Source organism: Ahaetulla prasina, chromosome 6 (genome assembly GCF_028640845.1).
Source record: "Ahaetulla prasina isolate Xishuangbanna chromosome 6, ASM2864084v1, whole genome shotgun sequence".
In the NCBI taxonomy this organism is placed as follows: Eukaryota; Metazoa; Chordata; class Lepidosauria; order Squamata; family Colubridae; genus Ahaetulla; species Ahaetulla prasina.
This window is the reverse complement of record NC_080544.1, coordinates 101,552,234-101,565,045: the sequence shown is the minus strand read 5'-3', so window position 1 is coordinate 101,565,045 and position 12,812 is coordinate 101,552,234. Positions and strand designations below refer to the sequence as shown.

General features: G+C 41.6%; 1 protein-coding gene across 1 annotated transcript in view; it reads left to right on the top strand.

Annotated features, from left to right (window-relative positions):
• Positions 1-11,741, top strand: part of CCDC39 (coiled-coil domain containing 39) — a 36,682-nt gene extending 24,941 nt beyond the window's left edge. Inside the window, exons 14-20 of the mRNA XM_058187504.1 lie at positions 1,562-1,685; positions 2,331-2,490; positions 4,348-4,454; positions 7,865-8,005; positions 8,555-8,734; positions 10,066-10,139; positions 11,384-11,741. Coding sequence (XP_058043487.1) covers positions 1,562-1,685; positions 2,331-2,490; positions 4,348-4,454; positions 7,865-8,005; positions 8,555-8,734; positions 10,066-10,139; positions 11,384-11,531 — 934 coding nt within the window. The 3' untranslated portion in view covers positions 11,532-11,741. The remainder of the gene's footprint in view (positions 1-1,561; positions 1,686-2,330; positions 2,491-4,347; positions 4,455-7,864; positions 8,006-8,554; positions 8,735-10,065; positions 10,140-11,383) is intronic.
• The last annotated feature ends 1,071 nt before the right edge of the window (positions 11,742-12,812 follow it).

Here is a 12,812-nt window from a genome sequence, read left to right as displayed (position 1 = left end):
TATGAACCAGTAGTCAAGTGTCTGAATGTAAATCATAATGACCCTGGGGCTGCGAAGGTCAAAAGTGTGGAAAAAGGCCATAAGTCACTTTTTTTAGTGCCCGTTGTAACTTCAAAGAGTGTTCGAATTAAATGAACTGTTGCAAGTCGAGGACTACCGGTAGGGCCGAAGCAGATGCCTACTCTCAAAATTCTCTCCTGCGGAATTCTCTTAAATGTATAACAGAAAAGACTTTAAAACCCTTGACGGTAAATTGCCAGTCATAAATTAGGGTCGAGAAAGCCCTGTTTTCTCCAACTTTAAATAACAAGAAATAAGACTGTGCACAGCGGGTGGTTAAACCCAACTGGGAAATGAACAACTCAGCCAGCTGATCTGGCAGCTTTTTCCCCACCCTCCTTCTCCATCCACAACCCACGCAATAGGAAATTAGAGTGATTTAGTAGGACTGGAGCCTACTCTTTCGCCAAAGAGGCAGACTCTATGTTTTTCCGTTGATAATTACATTACTAATTGGCACTTGCATATAATTTGATTTGAGGTTGTTTCCTGCTGTTGCTCATTCTCTTCTAGCCGTGGCAATATTAAGATATAATCAGCAGGGGGCAGCTTTTGCAGCTGTAGGACTGAAATGCCAATCTTTAAATATTTGGGTAAGATTCACTAGACAGTTAGTGAATCCCCATGATGCAGAGATCTGCCATGTAACACTGTTTTTTTCCTTCCTTGAAAAAGTGGGGAGAACCTTAATTATTGCTGTATCACTCCCTCTGCTTTAGGGTTCATCAACTGCCTTATTGGAAGCAAAACCTATCTTCATCAGAGTTGCTTTTTATAAAATTTGGGACTCACCATTTTGTGGAAAGGCAGTATATATATTGTGTCTTGTCCCTCCATGTTACCTTTTGGTCCTATTGAACTATCAAATAGTATTTTGATGATTTCCTCTAATAACATTCATGATTAAGGACTACTATGTGTTCCCAATTGCCCTTCTCTAATTTGTTTTACAGGCTTCCATGTTTTAGCCAGAATTTAAGGACACGGGATCTAATGAAAGGAAGGCTCACTACAAAGATTTTAAAAGATTTGATTGAAAAGGATTTAGTTACAAGCTTCACTGCTAACCATGTTCTGTTTTACAAAAATGAAAAGGAGACTAACAGACCTAGGGTTTTTTATGGAAAATCATCTCAAGTTTGAGAGGCATTGAGAACTGTGTACCATGTTTCCCCAAAAATAAGACCAGGTCTTATATTAATTTTTGCTCCAAAAGACGCATTAGGGCTTATTTTCTGGCTAGGTCTTATTTTTGGAGAAATACGGTACTAAATGCATCCATCTGGCTGACAGTCTTAACGGGCTTATTTGGGGGTAAGGCTTATATTACGAGCATCCTGAAAAATTATGCTAGGACTTGTTTTCCGTTTGGGTCTTATTTTCGGGGAAACAGGGTAGTCTTAGCTGATGCAGCTTGTAAGTTCATAAAAAAAAGTAAAACTGGTTTTTTTTCCTATCAAACAGCCCAGTTGGCTTATTTTTCAATCTCTCCTTCAATTAGTTCAGAATTTCATGAGCGACTGAGTAAAATTGAGAAACTGAAAAGCAGATATGAAATTGTTACCATTGTCATGATGCCTCCAGAAGGAGAAGAAGAGAAAACTCAGGCTTATTATGTTATAAAGGTAAACTTCTTACTTGGATTTGATACGATAGCTTGAAAACCCTGGGGTTTTTTTAGAAATTCTAAAAATTGTAGAATTTTTTGGGAAGTTATTGGGATGCTGACTATAGTCATGAAATAAAGAGATGCTACTTAAGAGAAAGGTTGACAAGTTGGGATAAAATTAAAGTGAAGAATTATCTTTCTGACAACAAGGAAGTAGGAGGAACTCCATGGTTTATTTCAGTTATAAAAATAGGATTGTAAAATATGACTGACCATCAAGAAGGCTGAGCAAAGAGAAATAATGGTATTGCAGAGAAATTAAATCCTTTAATTCTGGTACTAGAGCAAATATTTGAGAATTCCTTGAACTGCACGAAGAACAGATAATTTAGTATTAAATGAAAGTAAGACACTACCTACAATGGAAAGGTTAACAATAAAACTAAAAAGTTAAATATGTTGGATACATAATATGATGGCAAGAGTCACTGTAAAAGCCCGACGCTTGGAAAAATGAAGGCACTTGAAAAAGAGGCCAACAGAAGAGAAGATTAAATGCTGTCACTGAAGTTGTCACTAAACACAAACTTAGAACTTAAGCATTTAGTCACAAAGTAACTTCAGCTTTTCTTTTTAATATAAATGTTTACATTATTTCAAGGCTGCCCAAGAGAAGGAAGACCTTCAGCGTGAAGGAGATACCTTGGATGCAAAGATCCAAAAAGCTGAGAGAGAATGTATAGCCCTAGAAAATACTCTGCATGTACTTAATAACTGTAACAGCCAGTACAGGAACTCATTCAAGCAAGTTGTAGAGAAAAGTAAGTAAGTACATTATGGCTTTATGTGCGAGGCGTAAGAGCAAAGAAGGAGAAGGAGCAGTATTGAGTATGGTACCTGCATAGGTAAATAGAATAGCCTTTATACTAAATCTTTGGGGATTAGAAAAGATCCAGATAGGACAGCACTGTTGGGATACAATCCCAGTTTTGGTGGAGAAGATAGCTATGGGCATTCTGGGAATCCTGACTTGCTGGATAGCTTTGGGCAAGCCATTATTAAAAATATAGCTTATCTCCTAGAGCTGTTGTATGAAAATATGCGTTTGTAAAATACTTGCGACTACAAATGATTTTCTTTGGGTATAGAAATTGTGTTTCACTTTCCAGTTCAGTTGCATTCATAATTTTCAAGATTGAGTAATACTATTTAACTGCATGGTCAGGCAACCACGTCCCCTTTTTCCCCCCTTTCCTCCTAACTGCAACATATTAGGATGGAATCTTCATTCACATATAACATATAACAGATATAACAGAGTTGGAAGGGACCTTGGAAGTCCTCTAGTCCCTGCTCAAGCAGGAAACCCTGTACCATTTTAGATAAATGGTTGTCCAGTCCCTCCTTAAAAGCCTCCAGTGTTGCAACACTCACAATTTCTGAAGGCAAGTTGTTCCACTGGTTGATTGTTCTTACTGTCAGGGACTTTCTCCTTAGTTCTAGGATGCTTTTCTCTTTGTTCAGCTTCCATCCATTGCTTCTCGTCTTGCCTTCTAGTGGTTTGGAAACTAGGTTGACCCCCCTCTTCTTTGTGGCAGCCCCTCAGATATTAGGACACCACTATCATGTCATCCCTGGTCCTTCTTTTCATTAAATTAGACATACCCAATTCCTGCAAATGTTCTTCATATGTTTTAGCCTTCAGCCCCCCCCAATCATCTTTGTTGCTCTTCTCTGCATTTTTCCAGAGTCACAACACTTTTTTTATATTTGATGACCAAAATTGGATGCAATATTCCAAGTGCAGTCTTATCAAGAGGCATTATAAAGCAGAAATCCAACGCTGAGCTGCAAATATTCTCCTTTAAAAATGTAATCACTTGAAAACAACCAGAAACGAAGCAGGCTGGGTAAATCACAACTGCAGGGAAAGGAGGAGCTGATTGTAAAGGTTTCAGAAACATTTGTCTTAATATGGCCCACCAAATTTTTATGAAGGAAGACCCTTGTAAAAAACGCATGGTAGCTGGGAACTGAAATACAAATGGCTTTTGGTAGTTGGGAACGGAAACAGAAATGGCTTTTGGCAATCTTTTTTTTCTTTTGATTTGAGAAGCAATTTTTCATATATTAATCATTACCAAAAGAAAAAAAATTAATTTACAGTGAAGGACAGCAAATTCTGCACTTAGAATGGGACAGAAAATATTTAATTGAAAGATTATTTAAAACACAAAACCTTCCCTTTTCATTGTACCCTGATACTACAGTACAACTTCAAAATAATGTAGTCCTGGAAAGCTATTTTCTTTTAACTTTTGCTCCCTCTGCTGGCTCTATTATTTATGTTCATACATCATTACAATTAATATATAAGATTTCTTAAAAGAATGTAAGCATGAAGAAAATTATTTTTTTAAAATGAAAGTTTATCTAAACAATTTGGAACTAAACGATAATTAAGTAGTGGCTCAAATGTCTTCAAAAGCCCATTAACATTGAATTCATTGCATTATCCATTCATTTGCATACATTCATTTGCATACAAATGCAAGTTTCTATAATGTATTCCATATTGGAAGTGTTATTGCAGGCTAGCTGTATCCATTTCATTATGTTAGAAAGTAGACCTAAGTAGCCTCCACATAGTGTCTTCAATATCCAGTAATATTTCATAGGTGAAGAGTATAAAGAGAAAACAAAACTGGAAGAAGAAAAGAGAGCTACTGATGAGAAATATCGATATAAACGAAGGCAGATCAAGGAGCTTCAAGAAGATATTCAGGTAAAGAGGTGACTGGAAGACCCTTTTCTTCAGATCCAGATTTATTTTTCCTTAGAACACTCTATTCCTATCTGTCTATATTCTCACACTCCTTTGTATATTATGATATCACACAAACATGAAAGCGCTAGACTTGTATCACAGAAGGGATGTTTTTTTGACATTCCTACAGGTGGCTTTAGAACTGCCTCATGCCTGGTGCAATTAAGGCCAAAATCAATGTGCAGGTTGCATATTTTAGGCGGGCGTTTAGTAGTAGTAATTGTAGCAATAGCAATAGCAATAGCACTTAGACTTATATACCGCTTTACAATGCTTTACAGCCCTCTCTAAGTGGTTTTCAGAGTCAGCATATTCCCCCCAACAATCTGGGCCCTTATTTTACCCACCTCGGAAGGATGGAAGGCTGAGTCAACCTTGAGCCTGGTGAAATTCGAACTGCCAAATTGCAGGCAGCCGGCAATCAGCAGAAGTAGCCTGCAGTACTGCACTCTAACCACTGCGCCACTGTGGCTCATGCTGTGGGAAATATGACAGTAAACTGCAGTTTCAAACGTGTAAAGATGATATATATTCTCTCACACCAGAACCGCCTAAATACTGTTACTTATGTGCATTTTATATTTTATACATTTTTATTCCTAAATAGATTTAAGTAGTCCTTGATTTAACGACCACAATGGAGCCCAAAATTCCTGTTGCTAAATGAGACATTTGTTAAGTGAGTTTTGTCCCCATTTTATGACCTTTCTTGCCACAGTTGTTAAGTGACTCACTGCAATTGTTAAGTTAGTATTTATTTATTTATTTATTTAATTTGATTTTTATACCGCCCTTCTCCCGAAGGACTCAGGGCGGTGTACAGGCAAAATAAAACCAACAATACAAATATACACAATTTAAATACCCTTAAAAAACTTATTCAAAATTAGCCTGATGTTAAAAATCATCGTCAATTAAAACCCCATTTAAAATTGGTAAAATTCCCTTTTAAAATCCAATTAAGCCAGCCCCGCGCGAATAAAAAGATGGGTCTTCAGTTCGCGACGGAATGTCCGAAGGTCAGGTATTTGACGTAAACCAGGGGGAAGCTCGTTCCAGAGAGTGGGAGCCCCCACAGAGAAGGCCCTTCCCCTGGGGGCCGCCAGCCGACATTGTTTGGCGGACGGCACCCTGAGAAGTCCCTCTCTATGGGAGCGTACGGGTCGGTGGGAGGCATGTGGTAACAGCAGGCGGTCCCGTAAGTACCCAGGTCCTAAGCCATGGAGCGCTTTAAAGGTCGTAACCAACACCTTAAAGTGCACTCGAAAGGCCACAGGCAGCCAGTGCAGTCTGCGCGGGAGGCGGTGTTACATGGGAGCTACGCGTAGCTCCTCTATCACCAGCGCAGCTGCATTCTGGACTAACTGAAGCCTCGAGTGCACTTCAAGGGGAGCCCCATGTGAGAGCATTACAGTAATCCAAGCGAGAGGTAACGAGGGCATGAGTGACTGTGCATAAGGCATCCCGATCAAGGAAGGCGCAACTGCGGACCAGGCGAACCTGGTAGAAGGCCCTCCTGGAGACGGCCGTCAAATGATCTTCAAGCGACAGCCGATCATCCAGGAGGGCGCCTAAGTTGCGCACCCTATCCTTTGGGGCCAATAACTGCGCCTCCGACAGCCAGCTGCGGCTGCAGCTGACTGAATCGGGATGCCGGCATCCACAGCCACTCCGTCTTGGAGGATTAAGCTTGAGCCTGTTTCTCCCCATCCAGACCCGTCGGCTTCCAAACACCGGGACAGCACTTCAACAACTTCATTGGGGTGGCCGGGGTGGAAAATACAGCTGAGTATCATCAGCGTACTGCTGGTATCTCACCCGAAACCACTGATGATCTCACCCAGCGGCTTCATGTAGATGTTGAACAGCAGGGCGAGAATCGACCCCTGCGGGACCCCACAAGTGAGGCCCCTCGCGGTCGACCTCTGCCCCCGTCAACACCGTCTGCGTCCGGTCGGAGAGATAGGAGGAGAACCACCGATATCGGTGCCTCCACTCCCAATCCCCAGCCGGCGCAGCAGATACCATGGTCGATGGTATCGAACGCCGAGAGGTCTAATAGGACCAGGGCAGAGGAATAACCCCTGTCCCTGGCCCTCCAGAGATCATCCACCAATGCGACCAAAGCTGTCTCCGTGCTGTATCCGCGTCGGAAGCCGGACTGGAACGGGTCTAGATAGACATCTTCATCCAGGTATTGGGGTAGCTGTCGCGCCACGGCACTCTCTACAACCTTCGCAACAAAGCGAAGGTTGGAGACTGGACGATAATTACCCAAAATAGCTGGGTCCAGGGAGGGCTTCTTAAGGAGGGGTCTCACCACCGCCTCTTTCAAGGCGGCAGGGAAAACCCCTTCCAATAAAGAAGCGTTGATAATCCTCTGGAGCCAGCCTCGTGTCACCGCCTGAGTGGCCAGTACCAGCCAGGAAGGGCACGGGTCCAGTAAACATGTCGTGCCGTGCAGCCTCCCCAACAACCTGTCGACGTCCTCGGGAGCCACAGGGTCAAACTCATCCCAAATGGACTCAACAAAACGTGCCACAGTTGTTAAGTGAATCTGGCTTCCCCATTGACTTTGCTTGTCAGAAGGTCACAAAAGGGGATCACGTGACCCTGGGACACTGCAACTGACATAAATATGAGTCAGTTGCCAAGTGCCTGAATTTTGATCATGTGACCATGGGGATATTGCAGTGGTCGTAACTGTGAAAAATGGTCATAAGTCACTTTTTTCAGTGCTTCTGTAACTTCGAACGTTCACTAAATGAACTGTGGTAAGCCTAGGACTACTTGTATTGATATAGTCCCATGATAGCGAACCTATGGCACGTGTGCCCAAAGTGGCACGCGAAGCCATGTTGCCTGGCATGCGCTGCCTTGTCTGTGTGTCTTCCAGGTTTCTGGCGCGCATGTGCATGCGATGATAAGCTGTCCTTCGCGCGTGCGGCAGGACCAAAAGTTGGTGTGCGCATGTGCCAGCTGATCATCGGGCATGCATGTGCACTAGAAACCCGGAAATTCGGCCTTTCTGGAGTGCAGCCCAACAAGCGTGCATGCGTGCGACGCTTCTACACAATCTTTTCAGCCCTCGGTGCCGAAAAGGTTCGCCATCAGTGAGTCATAGTCCATCAAAAGCAAGTTTTCAAAGTTGATACATGAAGAAAGCATTTTTTTTTAGTTTCACCTAAAAAATAATAAAAATAGCGGGTTGTTTTTATTATTTGCTTCTGGGTTATATCTTCTAGGGAGAGGTGGTAATGCATATTCACGCTATTTTGTCTATTCATATTTATTTTTTGTAGTGATTGCTGATTGGATAGTTTCAAAGAAGTTTCTAAACAGACTTACATATACATTTGTTTTTCTAGACGATGCAAACTAATCTTGATACTCTTGTGAAAAAAGAGACCCTTCTCCAGGAAAAAATGAAAGATAAACATGCAATTTTTTTGAAATTAATCAGAGAAATAGATGATCAGAAGCCCAGAATAGAAAGAGTCTCAAAACAGGTTAGTTTAAACTGTCAGTTTTGGAAGGCAATTTTCTTTTTGCTTCTTAACTGCCACATATTTTAGCAGGGGAAGTTGGGAAGGGGTTGTTGTTGGAGCGGTAGAAAGTTAGTCATAACAACATTCCGTATTCAAAGACATCCTACATCTGATGGAGACTGCCTGAAGATGGTATCCAATTGAGTGTGAAGAGTTGATTGGACAATGTGATGAACTTGTGGATGTGGGGCAGAGCTGTGAACTGTCAACTGGGTGTGGAAAGCCTGGAAGCTTTCAGTTTCGGGTTTTCCCAGCTGTGCCAACATGACATCTCTAATAAATTGGAACTTTGAGGAACCTCAAGCCTCAGAGCTTTATTTTGTTGGGGGTGTTCCTTGGAACCCTGACATAACTACTATAATATATCCAGTTTAATTTAGAACTCAGTAAAATCATAGTTAGGGTAAATATGATTGGTTGTAGCTAAAATAAAACATTTTAATATAAAAGTTAATTGGTATTTTAACATCTAATATTCTCCTTTAACTCCTTTTCTGCTTGTCTAAAAAGGTTTCCCGATTAACCCGAGAAATCCGAACACTACATAACACTCAGTCACAAACCCCAGAAGAAAAAGACATTGAACTTCGTGCACTGAAGGACTTCAGCAAATACGTAGATAAAATGCTGATTGATGCTTCAGAAGCACATCCAGAATTACATAAAGTCTTCCAAAAATACTTCGGACAGGTATCGCTTTAGTTGTTTAATCAATCTTAATTTAATGCAAAAATGCATATGCTGGTCCCTTGGTAGCAATGTGTGAATATCACTCTGGATCAGTATTAATAAGTATCTCTAATGTGTTCATCATAGCAATAGCACATAGACTTATATACCAATTCACATTGCTTTATAGCCCTCTTTAAGCAGTTTACAGAATCAGCATGTTGCCCCCAACAATCTGGCTCCTCATTTTACCCATCTCGGAAAGCTTGAAGGTTGAGTCAACCTTGAGCCGGTCACAATTGAACTCTTGGCAGTGAGCTGTGAGTTAGCTTGCAGTACAGGTAATCCCCGGGTTATGAGCATTCCCTTAGTGAACGTTCGAAGTTACGCAATAAGCCCCCCCCTAGCATTTATGAACAAGTCCCGAAACTACGAATCTTGCAGCACCATGGCAGTTGTTCGCCTTTACGAACAACTGCAGAGGATCTGCAACATTCGTCCTGCATGTTGCTGGCCAAAATGAAGCTCCATTTCAGCCAGAAACATGCTGGGCGAGGCCTGGGGAGGCCTGGAGAGTCAGAGGGGCGCACGCAGCTGAGACTGGAGAGGAGACTGCTTGCTGGATCTTCACAAGGTAAGTGACCCGGTGTGGCAGGTTGGGGGAGGAAAGCAATTGTGGGAAGCATGAGGTATTTCAGTGGGTCGGGGAGGCCTTGAGTGGTCTTAGGCAGGTGGCCTATTCTATCACTAGGCGCCCCATGGCCTTTCCCACCCTGAAATACCTCATGTGCAGTTAACAAACTTCGCATTCGGTTAGCAAGTGCGTGGGGGAAAGGAGGGAGTGATCCTGTTCAAGGTATGAGATTCACTCCCACGAACCCTTAGGTCACGAATGGAATGGGCAGGCTCCATTACGTTTGTAACTCAAGGACTACCTGTACTGCATTCTAACCACTACGCCATCATGGCTCCTCGTGCTGGCTGGAAAATCTGGACTTTTAACCTCAGCATACAGTATTTATAGGCCATCAGATTGGGGAATGCTGATTTATGAAATGAAAGAGATTCTGCTTTATAATAATTGCAGCCTGCCGTATCATCAATATCTGATATCACCTAATTCTAATTGGTGATAAATCAACTTGAAACCATATTCATTTTAATGTAGCATAGTAAAGATGAAGCAAAAGTTAGCAGAATCATTAGAAATGAAGGTAGTAGAGAAGCTGGAATAACTCCGTACTTTTCTAAGCAATGCAGCCATTTTAATTAGCAGCGTAAAATAAAGGCAGTGTTTTTATTCCTATAGGTTTATAGCAGACTTCATCAATCCTCTGTTTATTTGTTGGCAGGCTTCATTACAACTTCCTACAGTTTCCGTTTCTCGCCTCAGTGCTCGATCTGTTCACGGCTCATCTTCCAGCGCGTGAGTGATACCTCTGAGTCAAATAACGTAGCCACGAATATGCTTAGAGACGGGGGGTTATAAAGAGGTTGCCCATGACTTATTTGTTCCACGAATTCTGGAAATTCTGAATTGGCCAGTAAATGCTGCAAACAAAGCAAATATAATTTGTATGTATAGGTACCTGCTGGGATGATCCAGGCACATGTCACCTTCCAGAAAGCCTTAATCAACTAGGAGAGGTGTTGGTTTAGCACACAGGTGGCCTTAGGATCAATCCGCTCAAACTCTTTCCAGTTAACAGGGCTCAAGAGTTGCCTGTCATTTCCAAAGAATCTGAAGAAAGTTGAGCGACTGACAGATGCTGAGATTATTCCTAACAGCAGTCCCCCCGCCAGCTCCTCCTTACCAAGGAGAGACTTGGTCATCCGAAACAGGGCTAAGTGGCTATCTGCAGATGTAAAAAGAGCGGAGCATGCTTTTCCACCCTTATCGCCAAAGTTAGTCCCAATATAGGCTCTTACCTGTGTGCTATCGGGTTCAGTCTTTGCCTTCCTGCGGTGGTGCTCCGTACTTCTCTTGTGTTGATTCATCTCCAAGCTACTCAATAAACCATGGCACTCTACAAGATCCGCATGTATAGAGAGTCCATGCAGGCACAATTCAGTTCAGCATTCATCTCTTGCTCATTCCTAGCAGCAATGAGGGTCTTGGCCAAAACACATGCCAGGACTTCTAGAAAACCTTCTGAAACCATACTGGACCAAACAGGTGCCTAATCAAAATGGCCAGATAATTGTGAAGAGTACGAGAGAGAAAGATTGAAACCTGGAATAGCTACTTCCCGATCATGTTTCTATCTACCTATTGTAAATGAGTTTAAATCTTCAGGAATAGATAAAAGTGTATCTTAGATAAGTGAAGGAACACAAACAATTCCATCTTTAAAAATAGGGGAAGACGGGACAATCCAGGAACTACCATAGAAATTGAACTCTAAATATGTTGAAAACAGTGTAATAATTACGAGACTTGTTAACAGGTTTTATCCGACTATCCTCACAGACTCTGATGTCGAGTTCAGAAACATTCCGTACATTTTGGGGCAAAAGTGGGTTCCATTGGCAACTGAAGAAATTTAAAATAGCTTACCATTAATATGATAATTTGACAATGCATTCTTTATGGTGATAAGAACATGGTGTTTTATTTTGTATTTCACTTGCATGATTTTTGAGTAATGTAATTGCATCCTTGTTTTCTAGGTCCTTTAAGAGCTCATCTTCCAGTCAACCACATGCCAAAGTTGTATCTCTGACTTTGGACTCCAGTCCTGAACCTCCAGGTCCGGCTTCTCATCCTTCTACCCAGAGTAGCCCCGCCACATCCTCTCGTAGCAAAAGCCCAAATTAGTTTTTTTTCCCCTGTTGCATTCAAAGTTTTTAAGAATCAGTTATCTGCTAAGCTACAGCATGTTTGACTACCCAACTAAAATTAATTTATCTAATAGTGAATGAATTATTTTCACTTGGAATAAATGTTTTAGGATGAACTCAGTTTTATTTTTATAGCAAAACCTAAGCCTTAACAATAAAAACTGGTAACAATCTTTGTAGAGAGTCACTCTCTCATTGCTCCTCCATAATTCATTTATCATATTTAGAAATGAGTATTTAACACTTTTTCAGTCCTCCCACTTGAATTTGAACTAGAGCACCCCTAAATTTCAGGTGTTGCTGAACAGGAACTCCCATAATTCCCAGCAAACATGTCTAAGATAACAGCTGCTAGGACTTCTCCAGGACCATCTAAAGCAGGGGTGTCAAACTCACGGCCCACGAGTGATGCGTCACGCACTGGCCACGCCCACCCCGTTTAGCAGAGGGGAAAGAAGTCGCAATAGCTCACTGATGACATGACGCTGCAAGTTTGATACCCCTAGTCTCTTTCAGTGTTATCCAAGAGCCAATAAGCACTGCCTCTATGTGCATTTTATCTTATGAAGGGAAGGAATACATCAAGAAAATATACTCTGGGTATCTTCACAAAACATGCCCAACCAGAATTTGTGTTTGGCTTCACACATTATCCAAAACTAAAAAAAAGCTCAGACAAGCTTTGTGTGAACACACCCACTAGTTCATAAAAGTCCCTTAGTCTTGAGGGCCTGTGGACACATTTTGCATTTTTATGAATACCACTGTTTCCCCAAAACATTGATCACTGGCCACTTAAGAACTTTTAACACCTTTCAGTCTCCCATTATATATTCTCCATCTTTCCATATGGAATTCAGATTGAGTTTCTCGAGTCAAGTTTTATTAAAACTAAAGTATAGGGGAAGATTTTATTTGAAGGAGATGCAATTGATCTGAGGCATCAAAGTTCCATCAAATTGAGAGTGAATCTATGGCTTGCTGGTTTTACAGAAAGTTAACTTTCCTCCCGTTAAAAGACAAAGCTGAGGGGCTTCGTGATCTCTCTCAGAAACTGCTGTGATCAGCCAGTCGCTGCACTCGCATAACAGTTAACCCGGTTGCAAAATGGACCCATTTTCAAAGTTCGCACAGTTCACTAAACCAAATGGTTTAACAAAATATGCTAATACCCATCATAAAAAGAGGGGGGAAATGTTTTGAGTGTTTCGTTCACAAGAAATTTATTTCCTTCATTTCACTCCAGGATCATAAGAAC